The 19,081-nt window shown below is 38.2% G+C and overlaps 1 protein-coding gene across 4 annotated transcripts in view; it reads left to right on the top strand.

The window, feature by feature from the left end:
• PITPNM3 (PITPNM family member 3) overlaps positions 1-19,081 on the top strand; it is a 53,483-nt gene that overhangs the window by 22,291 nt on the left and 12,111 nt on the right. For all 4 annotated transcript variants that reach the window (XM_058854201.1, XM_058854202.1, XM_058854204.1 and 1 more), the window contains 10 exons: positions 2,601-2,648; positions 4,427-4,503; positions 6,487-6,722; positions 7,519-7,708; positions 10,353-10,472; positions 12,339-12,520; positions 13,802-13,971; positions 15,494-15,664; positions 16,715-16,909; positions 17,711-17,859. In XM_058854201.1, coding sequence (XP_058710184.1) covers positions 2,601-2,648; positions 4,427-4,503; positions 6,487-6,722; positions 7,519-7,708; positions 10,353-10,472; positions 12,339-12,520; positions 13,802-13,971; positions 15,494-15,664; positions 16,715-16,909; positions 17,711-17,859 — 1,538 coding nt within the window. The remainder of the gene's footprint in view (positions 1-2,600; positions 2,649-4,426; positions 4,504-6,486; positions 6,723-7,518; positions 7,709-10,352; positions 10,473-12,338; positions 12,521-13,801; positions 13,972-15,493; positions 15,665-16,714; positions 16,910-17,710; positions 17,860-19,081) is intronic.

The raw sequence follows: 19,081 nt of genomic DNA, 5'->3' as shown, positions 1-19,081 counted from the left end.
GCTTACACTAGTGTTACATTTGCTACAGCATTTTAAAAAATACTTAACAATACTTAACTTCTCTTCAGAAGTTAATTTTCACAGGATTCTTGCTGAGGTGAAGATCGTGTTCCAAAGAAGAGCATCAGTGTTGTTTGTTCCAGTGGTATGGTTATGTTCTTACACAACTTCAGATTATTAGAACACAGAAAGTCATATATACCATAAAGATTGCTGGCACCTTTTTTGGCCAGTATTGCAAGGTTGGATGTGTGAGGGAAGAAAGAAGATAACAATTCCCCTGGTATTGCCTTGTGCTGAGGTGCATTACTCTGTTCTGCTGTGCTATCCCCTAATGCTGAATCCATTATTGATGTAATCTCAGGCGAGAATAAAACAAGAGTTAAGACTTGTACAAAATGTACTCTGTCCTCTCAGGAGCACAGCTACAGGGCTGTGTAATGGCTACAGTATACAAATCTAGGCTACAGTCTACAAATATGTGTCATGGCTATGTAGCATGACACTGAAGGTAACTTTGTGAATCTTTTTACCTGCAGCTGCTTTCTCTGAAGAACAGATTTCTACTGGTGTTACCAATCTTTTGTGGGAAAACAAGGTGGCTTCTATTCTGGTTTCAACACTGCCCAAAAACACCTTCCTGATTTTTTCTTATTTTATTTTTTTAGTAGCATGCAAATAAGAGTAGTTGCAGATCATCCTTCAGTTCTGGGACAGAGAAGTGGCATTTTATTTAGAATATGTTAAATTTACTGTGTGATGAAAAATAAAAAAAAGTAACTGTCTGTTTCTTAAATCTACCAAATAACAATTAATTTTTGTTCTGTAGTGGGCGTGTCTTCAGTTTCTATTGAGAGTTGTTCTTTTGTGATGGAGAGTTTCTATCTGCACAGCCATTCAAAGCTGCCATGGGAAGGAATTTTCTTCATGAAACCCATTGTTTTACATGTTGTCATTTGTGGAATTGTGTATACAAGTACTTCAGAAGGCTGGTCTGTGCTCTTGGCATGGAGGTCTGGTTTTTGCCTTTAGCTGTCACATTCCTGAGAGCTTCACACATTGTTCCCAAGAGTGACTGACCACTGCTTTGCCTTAGCAATGACTCTGTCTATGAGCTAGTGCAATTAATATTTCTTCCCTAGTAAGCTGAAAGTAGATAACAGCTGTGACCCAACCTCTTTGGCAGGGCAACAGTCTGTGAATTGTCCTGGCAAGGAACTGAGAATGAAAGAGATTGTATGTGAAATTTGGAAATAGCTAATTCAAACTATTTCCATTCCTCAAATGTAAGGTGTGGCAGTGTATTGCAAGTACAGCTTTCACAAAGGATGGACTAAAGCAGATTTCTTTGCTGTATATTAAAAGCCTGTCATTTTTTTTTTGGTTGGTTGATTCCCTTCAAAACCAAATTGTCAACTGTGATAGTTGGAGCACCTGAAAAAATACAGAATAGTTGCAGAGCTCTTACTTTGTACTGCTGCATCCATCAGAGGAGTTAAACGTTATTATTATTCTTTTTGTATTAACCCTAGTATGATTTAGCATAACAGCATTTTTAATTCATGAGATTGAGAGACAGTGGTGACAAGTTTTAGAGTCTTCTTAGACATTAGGCAGAAGCTTTCATTGAACACAAGAAAATCAGTGGGCAGGCAATGGCAGCAGAGGGAGTTTTATTCACATATAGAAGGCCACCAGTTTCCCTGGTCCTTGTCATTTGCTATTCTGTTCTTTGATGCCAAACACATGCAACAGGATGTTGCCTCTGTCGTTGAGTCAGGCTGTGCCCCAGGAGCAGAATTCTGTGTCTGTCACATGTGTGAAGGTACCCAAGTGGCAGGTAGGTTCTGGGAAAAAAGTAAATGTTGCCTGAGCCTCTGAAGAAAGAGAAGATACTGGGAGACCTGTGTTCTCATTCCAGTTTTGAGGGTAGATGTAGGTAAAGGTAGACTGATACCTTTGGATTTTGTCATGGTCAAATGATGGCAAAGGTGTTTGCCCTCCATGGTAGTACTGGCCAGAGTACTGTAGGAGTACTCTATCTATAGAAAGGGCCTTTATTCCCATGTCCTTATGTCTCTGTATATTCGGTTTTTGTATTTAGATCTGAGTACTTGCAACTTTCCTTGGGTGGGTGGACTGTGGGAGGGAATGTAAGGACAGAAATGTTTTTTAAACAACTGCTAATTAAATACTTGTGATAAAAATCTGGTTTATATTGATAGGTAAGTTATGCCAATTCGTAGTTATTAAGAGATTCAGTGGCTAATGCTACAGGTTATCAAATGTATTTCTACCTACACACCTCCATCAAATAGATTCCTCCCTACCTACCTATAAGTTTTATTGCTTATGATAACCTTTCTTGAAATGAGGAGTAAAATCTAGCTTCTAGCATACCCATTTTGATTAATAGATTCCAGAAGCTGTCAATTGTGTCATGTGCTGATCTGTTCCCATGGAAGCCAGTGGGGGTTTTGGAAATCAGCATAGTAGTAGTCAGTTGCAAAATATTTACAGCAACACCGGAGAAAAAGTAAAGAACTTGATGTTCATGTAAAGCAATTTTAATTTACATTGTGATTTTTTTTCTTTTGCAGGTGAAGAGTCTGCATTTTGCTCATCTGGCTTACTACAGGAAAAACAACGTGAGTTGTTCTCATTTTAATTTGTACCAAAGCTATTCAACAACTAGAGATAGTAATAGTACTTGTTAACTAGCACAGGCCTTGTGGTATGTTGCATTGAGAAGAGAAATGCATGTGGAGGGATCATGATTATTTTAAATTTTCTTTTAAATTTAATTCTTTTCAGCATGGATTATTATAATGTACCAGGAAAGTGCCTGTGACATTATTTAATACATTAGTGCCTTATAGCATTGGCTGGAGTGGTGGAGGTAGAGCACTGGAGGGTGAAGCTGCTGATGTACACAAAGCTCACACAGGACAGTACAACATGGCTCAGTTTGGAGTGTAGAAGCCTTCAGTGCTTTGTGCTCTGGACTTCCTCCTCAGTTCTCTACTTAGGGAGGTGTAAGGAGTGTTGCTGTTAAAATTTCTGAGTGCTGTAAGAATGAAAAGTAGTGCCAAGCCTGGCACTGCTAGGGTTCCTTTGCTGCTGGTGCCTGCCCAACTTCATGAGTGTATTTACATGTGGCTCTGCCTTTGATTTTTCGATGCTTTTAAATTGTTTTTTAAAGAGGAGGAATTGACATACAGAAGTGTGTGGTATTAATGAGGATGTTTCCTTTCATCACAGTTCTCTCTGGGGACATTGTGTACCTTCCTGGAGTTCACAGTGAAATATTTATTCCTGCAGCTATGTTCATTAGCTCATGTGGTCACTAGGTGCCAACCGCTTCCATTTTGGAAATCATACTTTTCCCATCTTGCCTGCTGTGGTAGCTGAAATTATAGAGCATTTTGAGTTGAGATCCTCACCTGAACCCTGTGTGTTTCTTCTTCCGCTATGCTCTGTAGTAGTCATTTACAAGATCTGGTAGCATGTGTATGTGTAAGACTCATTCAATGAAGAAACTGTGGAACTTAACACAGGAACTATCTCATGCTGTGATTTTCAGAGAAGGATTGGGCTCATTGATGCATGCCATTATTTTCCTAAAACCGTGCAGTTTGCAAAACTGCATCTGCAGTATATTTACAGTATTCTTTCTCATTTGTTAATAGAAAGCATATGTCACAGTCTTCATGTGAACATATTTCTTATGACAGATTTGTCATTATAAAGGGCTGGCAATAGTGCAGCAGATGGCAAGAAATGGCATCATTTCTCATGGGAGCATGATAAGGGAAATAGCAGCTTTCTTTTGGGGCTACCACCACTTTATGCTTTATAGCCAGCACAAGTTCTCCTTTTTTTTTTTTTTTTTTTTCTCCTTTAAATCTCTCCTAACTAACATGGCAAAATATGAGGGATATTTGAAACGGTCTGTGTAATAAAATAAATAAAAAAAGAGAACCTGTCTTGATTCTTAGTATGGGTTTGAACCTTACCTCATGATCTCAGAAGTTTGGAATGATCATACGAATTCTCTTCTCCTAGATTCAGGGTACAAACTTATTTTTTAGTCATGTATCAAACCCATGCCTTTCATGTCTGCTTTGGGGTGTTGAATCACTCAGTGTTTTTCCTTTCACCTGACCTTCTTTCCATGGTGATCTTGAGATCTGATGTATTCCACATGAAGAGACGGGGCAACAAGTTACTTCCAGCAAAGTTAGTGATGCCAAATTTGCTTAGTGTCTCTCTGAATCACTGGTGAGCATGTATCGTTCTGTTTGTCTACAGAATTTCCTGTGAACAGAACTGTATGTTGTGAAATTAGAAAAGTGCCTTACCTCCATAAATGTCTGTAAAAGACGTAACAGACAAATATTTACTAATATGTCTCTTTTCCTTTCAGGTGAATTATATAGAACCTCTTTAAGAAAACAAAGGTTCCCTGCACAAGACAGTATTGAAATACATGAGGACAGTGGGGTGAGATTTTTTCCTAAAACAAGCTGTGCTGATTTTCAAGGTGTAGACATGTGAAAGTACTTTCATATTGTGTTATGCAATTGTAAACTCATCTCATGGCTTAATGTGTTTTTCCCTTGTTTAGTAGGTGCACATGCAATCACTGAGAAACATCTAAAAAGATTTTTATACATTGCATACTTAAGTGGAAATAGGACTCAGTTTTCTGAAGAGAAATTATGTCTGCTTAGTACTTGACTGGGAATCCAGGTTTTGTGAAGCAGATTCAGCAGGAGTCATGAATTTGATAATAACAGAATCGACTTATTTTAGAAGCAGGAAAGAATCTCAACACATGGTTCTTCCAGAAAACTGATTAAGGACCTCTGTCCACACATAGGACAGGCAATGGAAATGTCTACTTTACCATTTTTTAAGAAGTCAGTTCTACAGCCCCCTTAAAATGATGACAGTCATTGATTGACTTCAGATGTCCAGTCAGTTAGTACTTGAGCACCTTATCTAAGTGGTGGTTGAGCTACTTTTGACAGATAAATTAATTTTATTCTCTTTGAGTCTTCCTGTGAAAGATATCAGTTAAATCCAGCTGAGAGACTTCTCATGCCAGTAACTTCAGCAATATTGACCCCCTTGAATTTTTCCTTTTTGAAGCTTTCAGTTCCACCAACTCCTCAGCAGTGCTGCTTACTTACAAGCAGACATTGTCCATGGAAGAAACTACATTTAGCTTTTAAAGGGAATTAAATTTCTCTTTTGAAAACTGGAATGAGAAACCTTATGGAGAAGGAAATTGTAAATCAGTGCATGGAAAAATTGAATGTGAAAAATGCTTGTATGATTCTCCTGTATTTAAGCAGTTACAAATCAGGTCAGAAAAATGACTTCACAGTGAATACTTCTACTGGATACTTAAATTCATGGGCTGAACAGAAATAGTAGAATAACCTACAATTCTCTCATTTTGAGACATTTCTCTGTCACCATTATACAAGTGCTGAAGTTACTCATTTCCCTTCATTCCAAAATTTAAGAAAAAACTGTCCAGAACATTGCCTGATTCTGAGTAAATCACCCAATCTAGCATTTAATGATCCTTAGACAAAAAACATTACTGCTGTTTTTGCAGTGTGTTCATATTTGGTCAGGAACTAAAAACCTTCAGAAGTCATGTCATTCAAAGTGAAGAAGAAAATAGCCATCAAGATTTAACAACAAAAAATCTAATCTTTTAATGTATTGCTGGGTTCTTGGAGTGCACATGAGTATCAAGGGGTAAAGAGGAAAAAAAGGTGAAATTGTGAGACATTCAAAATGCTTTTCCAGTTTCAAGTAGGAAATATTTTGGTTATTCTACAAAACATGCTCATCATTGTCTGTGTATGCAGCTATTCACATATACATAAATTCTTTTGTGAGTTTTATGGCTATCAGCAATGATGCATTTTTTTTACTTTTTCTATGTTTTTCATTTTAATAAGAAGCTACCAGTCTCAAAAGTCTGAGATAACTGAATCATCTGCTTTTGCTGAATATTTTCATTGGCAGAGAAATTTGTCTTTTTTGGACTTGTGATGGTTTGAATGAGAACCTTGCCAGTAAATGAACTAATCACTAGGATACCTAGACAGATGATTGCTTACGCTGCCTGTGGAGGCTGGAATTTTTTTCCAGTCTCAGAGTATTTAAAGTAACTTCCGATGTACGCAAAACTGGCTTTGTTGATCTGAAACCTACTCTGTGCTGCTGGGTTTGTGTCAGAGCATAGTGGGCTCTATATGATTCAGACATACTTGAATTAAATGGAACACAGGACATGCGCACATGCACACATATGCCCTCACCCACTCCAGTGAAAGCAGGTATCACAGAATTATCACAGTGGGGGTGGGAGAAAAAAAACATCACTGCTAATGTTAACACCAAGTAAACTAACAAAGTCCATAAAAATGCCCCCTCCTTTCCTGTTTTGTGTTTTTCTTGCAGGAAGAAGTTCAACACCAGAACTGCAAAACTCATGTGTTAATTTTGATCCTACATGGGGGGAACATATTAGACACTGGAAGTGGAGACCACAGCAGCAAGCTGGCAGATATCAACACCTTCAGTTCTGTGTTTGAGAAGGTGACCCGAGCCCATTTCCCTGCTTCTTTGGGTCACATCTTAATGAAACTTGTTCCCTGCCCAGCAATCTGTTCAGCAGCTTTCTCTCTTGTTTCCAGGTAAGTTGATTTGCATTCCCTGGTGTTTGGTTATGAATTGTGATTTTGAATGATTTTCTGTGACCCATATATTTCATAATGAAATTTCATGAATCATTCTTAATCTTTTGCTGACTGCAGGACTTGCAACAATCTTCCATCTTTTTCTAAGTGGATGAATTTGTTTTAAAAAACATTTTTATTGGATATATCTACTTCAGAAGCTGCTCTTCCTCAGTGTTTTTCAGACTGCTTTTTTAGTCTTGAAATTCACACATTGAATGACAGAATGTTTTCAAGTAACATTACTTTCTGTGACATAAATATTTTAAATGGCAGAATAGAGAAATGAGAAAGAAATGCATACACCTGCATCAACTCTTCTACAAGTGCAAACCAGGATTAACTGCTGAACTGGGGTGAGGGAAGGAGAGAATCAGATTTTCTTGATTTCTATTCTTGTAAGCAGAGACACTTCTCATTGTTTTGTCTGGGGCTTCCCTAAGTGATGGTTGCTTTTAGAATCTTTTTTGTTGCAGTATAGAGCCCAGAGTTACATTTGAACCTCATGTAGAGCAGAAAACACTGCAGAAGAGTTGAGGAGGTAATAAAGCCTTGGGTTGATATGTAATCATGAGTAATCCTGAGTAATGCCTTGGGTTTTTTCTGGAGTTGAGTTCTCTGAGAAAATGATCCTTCCTGTGTTTGCTCATTGTAAGCTGCAGTGGCCCAACCCATTTCTGTTAGTAACTGCTCATTCTCTAGTGCTGTGTGCTGCATCTTGCAGTTCTCCTGATGATAACATGTCCTTTTCTAGCCTAAATCCTTACAGCTATGATGAGAGCTGTCTCAGCAGTAGTGAAGATCACATCCCACTGGCTGCCTTGCCTTTGCTGGCTGTTTCATCTCCTCAGTACCAGGATGCAGTTGCCATGGTGATCAGTAGAGCCAATCAAGTTTACAATGAGTTTCTCAAATCTACTGATGGGGCTGGTTTTAATGGACAGGTAGGACTATTTTCTCTTACATCAAAGTAAAATTTCTTCAGAGCAAGGCTGTTTCTTTTCAAGCCATTGTGTTGAGGGGCGTGAGTTATGAGTGTGGGACAGTAAAAATGTGATGAATAAATGTAAGCATGGAATCACCCACACAAAATGCCTTCTCAGTGTCCAGCACAAGACAGGCACTTCTGGAATCCTGTGCACTATCTCATGTGGATTTACTCAGCTGTTGGAAGATTATATACATTCTCCCACAAGCATTTTGACTCCTAACCTCTTACTTTGCTGTGCTACAGTAAGCAGGGTATATAGTGGACAAGCATGCCAGCCCAAGACAAATTATCATCTATGTTAATGAGTTCTTCAGACATAGTTGATGGAAAAATTGGGACACCTTTAAGATCCTAAGAGATCCAATACTGAACTACGATTTCTTCCTTCCCTCCATGACTATAGTAATAAAGCAATTGACAGTAAAGAAACATAGAAGACAAATATTAGTTGCTAGCAGTGTTGCAGATTTCCTGTCTAACTCTGGGGAAATAATGCAATTTTTCTGGTGTGACCCCCCCGCACCGTTTCTTTCAACTGACAGTAACTGTCAGCTACTGTTCCTGCTTCACCATCTTTAGTCACATAGAAATATGATATTGATACCCTGTGTGAGTTACTGATAATATTATTCATAATGGGGCTGTCTACAAGGGCCAGGAACATGTACTTCCTTTAAGTACAGTGACCTCCACACTTCAGAAAAAGAAAGAAAATACATTTAGTATAGACTACAGTGTAAACTTTGAAGGGAAGCATGTGTCTTATTACAGATTATTTTCCATGACACTAATAAGATTATGCTGTGATATGTCAGTATTTTTAGACTAAAATTTGGTTGGAAGCCATTTTTACTATGCATAGTAAACTGTTCTTGATTAAAGCATAAAACCAGCCCAGCTGCAGTGACAGAGCATTATGAAAGGTGAAATTATGTAAAGACTGATACGAGTTACAAAAATAATATGAACATTTTCTCAATAGAACTTTAGTATTACAATTTTTTTCTCAGACAAAGCTACAAAAAAATCTCCCTGTTGTGGTTTACAAATAATATATATTACTTCCTGTGGAAGAGTCTGCTTGACCTCTGTATGTTCCACAGAATATTCACATCAACTGTCCACACTGTTAAAACTGAAGTGACTTCTCTGTGCTCTATAAAGTGCTTTGCTTTCCTCCTTAGATTGAAATTTCAGCTCTGTCTCTAAATAAGTCCTGTACTGATTGAATATATATCATATATCTTGACATGCATCCTGTGTGAATCTTTGTTTTCATATTTTTGTCTCTTCTGTCAATTTACATTAAAAGTGGATTAGATCAGATTGCCTTTTTGATTTTATATAGTATCTGGAACAAGTTAACTCCCTTACCTTAATGCAAATAATAGTAAGGATTAGAAACACAATGGTAAATTGAAGAAGATATTGCCAACTCCCTACAAAAAGTGCTGTTAATTTTTTTGAGGTTACCTGAATCATAAGATTTTCAGCTCTTTGTGGACTTCATTATGCAGCATAGGAATTTGAAATCAAAGAGTAAATTGGCATGCCGTTCAATTGTATACAACTTTAGAAACAGAAATGCCTTAGGAAAGATATCGCCTCATTACATTTTGATATTTTATTTTTTAAAGTGTTTTTTTTTATAATTTTTGTTGAATACAAGAGATGTACTCACTATAGGAAGAGTGCTACATGGACATGCACCGAGAGGAGTTTGAGGTTTTTCCCTACCTACATCTTGAAAAACTCGCTTTTCCTAACATTCTTCACTTTAGAGAAAGCATGCACAACACCCTGTATCCAAAACTTGTAGTTTACTGTTGTAGTCAAGCTGAATTAAGTTTAGAAGTAAGTTAAAGTTTGTGATATCTTCTGTTATGCTAATCAGATTTGGGAACAACAAATTAGACAATGGCTTCAGTTTGAACATCATAAGGAGAGGCTTGCTGAAGCATGCTATCAAGCTGTTACTCATGCTCAGACACTGAGTGGGGAGCAGGGAGAAAGAATCATCTCATGTGGGATGGGGAGGTGTTCAGTGGAATTAGCTTGTGAGGGAGATTCTAGTGTACCATAAAATTACTCTTGAATTCCCAGTTTTAGTAGCATATGTATTTTGGATTGCCAGATACATACTTTGAAGATAGCCTCCATGTGAAGCAAGAATGATTCTTCCTGCTTAATACCTAATTTTAAAGTTTTGTTCCCTTGTCGTGACAGGGGAGTGCCAATCTGTAAGGTTCTCTCCCCTCTGTAACTCCGAAGAAAATGCTGTGGCTTAAAGTCTTTGTGACACTGGTCCAGTGATCTGGACTTAATGAGCTGGAATCTGGCTGCAAGCAGCTGGAAGAGTTCCAATCCATTTAGCAGAACTCACACTCATCAAAATAGTCCCTGGGGCAGATATTCTTCACATAGGGCGTATTTCTGGTGATGAAAGAAAGTAGAAAACAGTAGCTGCAATATAAACGAAAGTGTAAAAACCAGTATCAAGGGGATGAAGTAAGACAGAAACTCCTCTGCAGTACTGTGATGCTTTTTGTCTCTTTCAAAAACACTTGCTACATCTTCAAAAAAAATCTTTTTTTCAGGTGTGTCTTATAGGTGACTGCATTGGAGGAATTTTGGGCTTTGATGCCATCTGCTATAATTCTAATACAGCTTATGAGAGTCGGAACAGTAGCAGGAGAGGAAGCATCAGCAGCATCCAGGTGAAAAGAAAAAAATACACACAGCTGAAACCCTATAGATTTATTCCATGGAGGAAATCAGCTTCAGAGGAAATTTAAGGATTGGGTAAATTGCCATGATAGAATGGGATTCTGCCTGTGTATCAAAAATTTGCTGTTAAAAATTAAGTTGTCAGCTTCAGTTTTATGATATACAGAAACAAGTAGTGAAGGCTTTATCTGTTAGCCTTTAAAGCAGGATTACCAAGTGCTCTATATGGTCCTTAACTGTGGATGCAAACACGTCCTTGATCAGAAGTCTCTGGTAGGCTGCCATTTTTGTCAAAATACTTTCTTTCTTTTGTTCTTTCTTTCTTTTCACCGGGGGTCTGGGATTCCTTACACTATTGCCTGGGGGTAGTCTAGTATTAAGACATACTATGAATAAGTTTTAGTGACTAGTGAAAGAATGCCTCTTTCTTTATAAGGAATGCAAATCACCTGCGGACCTGTGAATGCACCACTGAGTGTCCATGCAAGTGCTGCATTTGCACAGAAGAGAGGATTCATTCTACCTGTGATCCAGGAAAGGTTTTATGGTAGTAAAAGTACAGGTTTTAAAGTAATGCTAGCATGTAAACTTCATTATTGTGTGCAACACACTTGAGAAAGAAGGTAAATGAGAGTTGGGAGACAGATGTATGCAAGAAGGAAGGGAACAACTTTGAATCCTTTGTGCTCTCTTGTGCAATGCTGAGCTGACTTGCCAGTGACTTTCTCTAGGGTCATCCCACAGAGATCTAATCCCATGTCCTTCTAAAACTAATTTTTCTTTGCTCATTGAATTTGGCTGTGCCTGCCCCTCCACTTTGTCTGATGAGGATGCTATAGACTGCCATGAGGTCTCCCATCGGTTCCCTTTTCTCCAGCCTGAACAAACCATGAAACCTCAACTACTCCTCATATGGCTTCCCCTCCAGACCCTTCACCATCTTTATAGCCCTCCTCTGGACACCCTCTAACAGCTTTTGTATCTTGGATTGCTATGCCCAAAACTGCACACAGGACTCAAAGTGAGGCCACACCAGAGCACAGCAGGACAATCACCTTCCCTAGACTGGATTGCAATGCTGTGCCTGATGCACCTCAAGGTGCAATTGGTCCTCCTAGCTGCCAGGGCACACTGTTGATTCATATTCAACTTGCTGTTGACCACCACCTCCAAGATGTCTTTCTGTATGGCTGTTCTCAAGCCTTTCGTTCTCTAGGTTTTATGCACGCTTATTATAAAAAACAGATCTTGCATACCTCATGCATACAGATCTCATCCATGAATGAGGTGCGAGGTTCCATCCAATGGCATTTATTTTGAAAAGCAGCATCTGCAGCATCAGCTGCAGCATTATTATGCAGCATGCAGCATTATTATGAACAATAGTAAATAATCTTTAGGATATGGTACCACTGGTCTCTTGCACCCTGCAACAACGAAAATTTTAAAAAAATCAGATCCCATATCCATGGAACATGATGAGCAAGATCATTAATGTTGTAATGTGCATTTTGTGCACTCAGGTAAGACCCCTTCTGATTAGCTTATGATATTTATAGTTCTCTGAGCATGATGAAGTCATGATGGATAAAGCTTTTGTGTTAATCCTCCTTCCCACCCCTTGCACCCCCTTCCACCCTCAAATTCCTGATTCTCTTTCCAGTTTTTGGGCTATTATCTTGAAGAGAAATTTAGTCTTCGTCTCTTTCCTTTCTGCTGCAAAGAGAAATTTTTAATCCCTTCCACCCTTTGTTGGATAAAGTGAGGTCATATGTATAAATGTAGGCATTTCATATAAGCTTTTTATATTTTATTAGCTGTCTAAACCTTCGCTTTGCTCTGTTCATTTTCTGAAGGATAATCCACTCTTAGCAGAGGACTCCAGTCTGGGTGACAGCAAACACCTGAGCAAAAGCAATATTGACATCTCAGGAATCACGGAGGATGAGAAGCAAAGGCTGTCACTGCCTCGGAAACAGAGTGACTCATCCACTTACGACTGTGATACCATAACCCAGCACCATGCGTTCCTGTCCAGGTAACCAGTGGTTGATGACTGAGTAAAAGAAATGGGCTTGCCATTGAAAGGAGCCGTTAGCACCAGAGCACAGAGGCATTATTATTGCTTGTAGTATGTTTCAGGAGGTTTGCTTAAAGTTCTCAGAGAAAACTATGGATTTAGTGGGTCTAATATGAACATACATACTCTGGGTAGTTTTTTATTTAATCTTTATTCAATTGTGAGGGCTTTGAACATGCAAAATGAATGCACAAAGTTCTCCTTTCTTCAGTACAGCTCACTCAAAACAAGATGGATGAATACTTATAATTGCAAATTTCTGTTACTTATTTCTTTATAACAATCCCTCTGACTACACTTTCAGGACTTTTATTATTGTCTGGTGAGAATTATAGCTTTAGGTATTGTTCTGTGAGCTATTCAGATCAGCTTTAAAACAACAACAAAAAAAAGCCCTGCATAAACATTTGGTGTAAGTAAGGAGGGGATTAGAGGGAGAAGTTAACTTAGTTTTCCTTTATCCTAAAAAACCTTTGAAATACATGGGATGGGAACATAAGCATTCCCTTTGTCTCATTGTTCCTGCTGGTTCTAAGCTATTTGTTTTTTTATTTACCTGAATTATTTGGGCTTTTGTTTCCTCTATTTATCATCCTATTTCCTTTATTTCATTTTGAGTGATGCAGAAGAGGAGGTTTTACTGTGTGTTGAAGTTTCAGTTCTGCTAGAGTTGAGTATAGGGCAGACTTAGTACTGTGCCTTACTTCAAGTCTGGCATTTTTCTTAGTAGCAGATTAAGGTAATTCTGTAGTCTTGCTTTGACTGAATGTCCTTTGCTTTGCTTTTGTTGACTGTTCTGCATTTATTTTTAAACCATTGCATTTTCTGGATATAAATGTGTTGTAGAATGTTTTCCCTCTGAGACAGAATGGTTGTTTTTCTCTTGTCTGCAACTGAAAATGTGAAGATGTTTATGGTCAGTCACTTTTAGGTTCTTTGTAGGAGAAATACTGTGTTATATTTAAAACAGTAAACTTGAATATTCATGGTCCTTGCAAAACTTTACCAAGTGTTCTGTAGAAAAATTGCAGGAAACTCTTGCATGTTGAAGGTAGTAAATTTGCTGAATAGCTTCACTGAAAATCATGGCTGCTGTACTGCAATATCATTTTACAGTTTTAAGATGTACTGTTTGGATCTAAATGGCAGAGCTAGAGCTTTCTAAGCATCCTGTTTCAGGAGTGTTCTTTTTTTCTGAATGCCCATCTTTATTTTTGATCAAGTATTTTCTTTGTTCAGCATACACTCAAGCGTGTTGAACGATGGTGCAGACCTTCCTCCAGTGGATTCCAGTCTCTCAGAAGTAAATCTGGGCCGATTTGAGTTTGAGGTGTCTGATTTCTTCCTTTTTGGATCACCTCTTGGTTTGGTGCTGGCCATGAGGAGCACTGTTCTGCCTGGTCTGGATGGTAAGCTCTTCTTGGGGTTAAAATACAGGATGCATAATGATCTTTGTAAACAAAGAGGCTCACAAAAAAAGGAGGTAAATAAAGGAGCCTAGTTAAAGTCAGGGAGAGAGGTAAGTTTCTTCCTTTAAGAGATGGGAACATTAATGTAGGTGGGTACTGAGGAGATGAGGATTGTTCCAGAGCTGCCACTGCTCACTTACAAAAGTGTTATATTCTGCTGTTAATCATATATTCCACGTCATAAATCATGAAGCTTACACTTCACCAAGGATCAGTCCTTGAAAACAATATCAAAAAGAACATCTCTGCTTGGTTCAGCATTACCTCTTGTTCATGTCTGGCTTCACGGGTGGATTTGGCCCTCGGGTAGGTTGCTTGTGAGCCATTCTTCCTCTCTAGTAACAGAGCCTAGTGATCAGACACAGAGAGGATTTTTTAAGTTTTATTTCTAAAGCATCTGGATTTTTTAAGTTTTTCAGTTAAAAGCTTACTTTTCATTATTCAGCACATGCTTTGTCTCTTTGCATGGTATGAGCTTTGGATAGCGCAGCATCTTTATAGGAAATGATGCATTCATTCATTAGATGAGGAAGAAAATCTGTTGCCATAATGAGAAGAGACAACAATTCAGAACTCCAAGGGATTTTTTTTTTCCTAGCCAGTAGTCCTTTCTCCAGTCTCTGCTCTGCTAGCCTCCAGACACTTCAACAGGAAAATTTCATGTTAATTACTAGTATTTTAAACTATTTTCTTCAAATTAGCTCTCACTTCCATCCTTCCTCTGGTATCCTGCAAAGGAGTATACTTTGAGAGCAGCTCAACTGATGGGCCTTTCAAACACATTCTGAGGTGAGCAGTGTCTACTTGAAGCATTATTAGCCTTTAGAGGTGCATATGATAAAAGAATCCCATTTTAAAGTGATAATTGTGACACAGCTGAGAGTAAAACAGGCAAATTGAAAGTTACTATGCAGACAGTTGGAAATTAGTTGAGAAGAGTCAGGTGTCCTCTTTACTGAAATGAAATGTAGAAAGCTACCTGAAAATGTGACGGGTAAAATTCAGACGTGTTTATGTATTTGTTTTGTTGGAATCAGTTTTTTATAATAAAAGGGAAGTTCTGCTGTCCCCTAGGTTTAAGTTGCCTGGATGTCACAAGCCCATCAGACCATTTTGCTGGTAAATATTTGAAGTGCTAAGCATCACAGCTATAATGCTCAATAATATGTTTACAAGATTTTTAACTTCTTTTTCCTTCCTTGCTTCTATCTGTTTCTCTTCTGCTGCTCTCCACATTTCCTACGTGCCTGCATCTCAGATTGTGATGTCTTTGTAAACTCCTGTGCAGTGAAGTGTTCCTTGCATATGAAATAGGAAACAATTTAGTTACATTTCTTTTGGCCAGATGTGTGCTAATCTGGAGGTTGCAGAAGACCGTATTAACTATGTTTCTGTACAGACTCCTTGAAAATTGTAAAGCAGCAGTACTGACCTCTCTTTTTCTGTCTCATTCTCATCCAAGTATGCCAGGTCCGACCAGCCTGCAGCCAAGTGTACAGCTTCTTTCACTCTGCTGACCCCTCTGCCTGCAGACTTGAACCATTGTTGGAGAAAAAATTCCATCTTCTTCCTCCATTCAATGTCCCACGGTACCAGAGTTACCCACTAGGGGATGGAAGATCTCAGCAGTTAGGTACAGTGCCTGTTTTCATAGCTCTCATTGCGTGTTGTTCTCTTAAGTGTTCTCTTCTTACACAGCTCAAGAGAATTTGAAATAGCAATGTGCTGGTATGCTAAAAAAAAGTCATCTGGGACTGAGTTAGTACAGACATACAGTAAGTGTGGAATGAAGAAGATTACTAGGAAAAGATTATTCTTATACATGAGGTTTGTGATAGTAGATGTGTTAAAGAGGAGTTTATACCTCTTTAGGAGGGTGATACCACTTTTCTAGTTGAAGAGTCACTTGGAAAATTCCATGTCATTGACTATCATTTTAAACAATTTATTTTTACAATTAGTTGACCACTATTTCTTTTGGTCACTTGTGGTTAGTTTGTTGTAGATATCTACTACAACAAATCAGACCACTAAGAAGTCTTGATTGCTTTACTCCTAGGTGAGTTACTAAACAATAGTTATGTTGGTACTAAAGATTTGAATACAGGAAAAAAACCAGAAATAGATTGATTTCTGGGGAAGAAAGAGAAAGGAGTGGATGAGCAAGATGCTAATAGAAGGAATTGTGCTTTTTTGACTTTATAGAAAATTAAGTAAAATCACATAGTCATGAAGTATCTTTGACTTTTTTCGTGTTGCACAAAAAATTACATTTTGCTCATGTCAGAAAGAGGAACAGAGAAGTATCACAGACTCCCAGAGCTGTGTAATTCTTCTCAGGAAATTACTTTAAAATGGGTAGGGTTGAGTGTGAAGTAAAATAGCATCCCAGCATCACTACCCAGTTAGGAAGATCCTGGCCAAAAGCACTCAGCTACCATTGCACATTCATGGCAGTAGGGTGTGTCCTTTCTCCATATAGTCATGCTGTGTCATGCTGTTCTCTCTGTAAAGAAGGAAGTTTCATCCATGGCCATTAAATGTGATATTATTCAGGAAAATGCTCATTAGCCCTGTATTTTAAAATAAATGAATAAATAAGATAATACACACAAACACTAGTTTCAAAACCATGGTGTGCATTCTTTCTTTTTAATGTTATTTTCATTTTTGTAACCTGCAGGTGATGCTCTCCACAATCACAGTGGTCTGTTCCTTGAGAATAGCTCTTTGAACATACCTTTCTCTCAGGAGAATCCTGGATCTCCAAGTAGTCCTGATCAACCGCAAGGGAAAACAAGAAAGTTGAGCTTGGGCAGTACAAACAGTGAAAACTCCGGGTCAAATGAAAGTTTGCCATCAGCATGCCTCACCAACAGTGAGTGAAGCCTGGTGCCATGTGCTGTTGGATATGGCAATAGCCTTTCCCTTCACATTGTTTCTGTGAAAAAATTGATTATGAAAAGAAAAGATATCTGCTTGGAATTTGGGAAGAATGAGAATAGCCCAAGTTTCTGCAATTTTACATAACACAAGTTATCTTCCTTTTCTCTTTGTAATTAGATAAAAAACATACTAGAAAAGAAGTCAGAGTTTTATATTAAGGTGCCACTTATAAGTAGCTACAAGAGTTGCAAACCAACAGGGATTTATGATCATGTTCCAGGTATGAAGCAGTATAGGTAGATAAGATTTGTTACTCAAAATTCTATAAAACATTATATTTTCCTGCTGTAGGCGACAGTCATATGTCTGTCTGTCTATCTATCTATCTATCTATCTATCTATCTATCTATCTATCTATCTATCTATCTATCTATCTCAATATTTGCTTTGCTGTTGGGGAGGCATTTGCAATTCTTATCCTATAACTTGATCATAAAAGTACTAGTCTTTCACTGTACATTTTCCGTGGACTGGAAAGCAGTGGGGACCATGGTGAGGTGATTTCTGCTTCCCAAAACTTGGACGCAGAAGAACTATTTAGGTGGCAGGCAGTTAAGTGATGATGCAGTCAGTAAAAACAGTACTTTCATGAATGACAGATACCTTTAACAGACTCAAAATGTCAAGATTAAGAAAGCAGAAGACTTAATTCCATTATCTAGCTTAAAAACAAAGACAGCAAGAAATTTATTGATATAGAAATGTTTTGCTATTTTGTTTCATTTTTTTGTAGTTACTGCAAAGTGGTGGGGAACAAAACGAATAGATTATGCCTTGTATTGTCCAGATGTGCTGACAGCCTTTCCAACGGTGGCCCTGCCACATCTCTTTCATGCCAGCTACTGGGAATCAACAGACGTTGTGGCCTTCATCCTAAGACAGGTAATTGATACTTTTTTTTTTTTTTTTCTCTCTGCAATAGATAACCTTGTGATTGTTAATTGCATTTTCCAAGGGTCAGTCTTGTAATCTTTACATCAGTTAGATGGCTAAATGCATCACATACAAATTCATGTAGGAGTGACAAATCTGGATTTATTGGAGAAGTAAAGGGGACAGTGAGCCCACCATTAGCATAGCTGAGTTTTTGACCAGTAATATTGCACTTTTATGCATACCTCACCTGTCCCATGCCCCATATCAGTTTAACCATGTATTATTATATATGAATTTCATCCTGTTTTTGAAGGAATAGGCTATCTCCAGCCTTACATAATTATATATCTCCCTATTAAGTATCAAATTACTAGCATACATCTGATAGTAAACCAGTTTGAAAGTACTGCTTTCATAAGAAAGTCAAGTCTCTCCTTTACAGGAGACTTTCTTAGCTTTGTATGTGCATTACAGCTTTTAGAATTGAATAGGCCTTTCAAGCATTTAGAACATGTCTGTAAAGCAGTATGTGAGCTTATAGCACTACAAAAAAGAGTGGTTAGCTCCAGCACAGTCTGGATCTTCTGCCCGTGTTGCAGGTTAAGATTAGGACTAATGGCTCCTGAATGCCCTGTGGGTGCATATATTGCCTTGCCTGCACATTATCTCTAATGAATAGAATTTATGCCAATTTGTTAAAAACCATGATTACTTCTCAACATTACTGTGATTTGTTGCAAACCATCTGCTTTGCTGACTCTGATTGCAGCATGATTTTACTAAAGGGATTTCTTAAAAGATATCTTTTAAAGTGGTTCTAGACCACTCTTCTAGCAAGGGCACTGAGAGTGTAAAACTTCAGCACAGAAAACCAGCTGTTGAACTTGAAAAATTTGCTAACATATTCCTCATTCAAAATAGCTATTTGTGATTTCAGGTACAACCCACAGATTTCAGTGAGACAGGGCTTCTGGTTCCAATTGAAATGTGGCATAACTCACACACAGATTCTGAATTCTGTGGGTTGTGTCCTGAAATCTGAGTTGGACGTGCAAGTTTCTCAGTAAGTGTATGATATTTAAGTTGTAAGAATGTGTGTGACATAATAGGGTTCTGCATTTTCACAAGCTGGACTTCAGTGGGTCCTTGTGGGTCCCTGCCTATCACCTACTGCAGTAGTAATACCCAAACGGGATAAGAAACTTTCTCTCTGAGTAGATGTGTAGAA

This window comes from Poecile atricapillus, chromosome 21 (genome assembly GCF_030490865.1).
Source record: "Poecile atricapillus isolate bPoeAtr1 chromosome 21, bPoeAtr1.hap1, whole genome shotgun sequence".
Taxonomy (NCBI): Eukaryota; Metazoa; Chordata; class Aves; order Passeriformes; family Paridae; genus Poecile; species Poecile atricapillus.
This window is presented reverse-complemented; position numbering and strand designations above follow the sequence as displayed.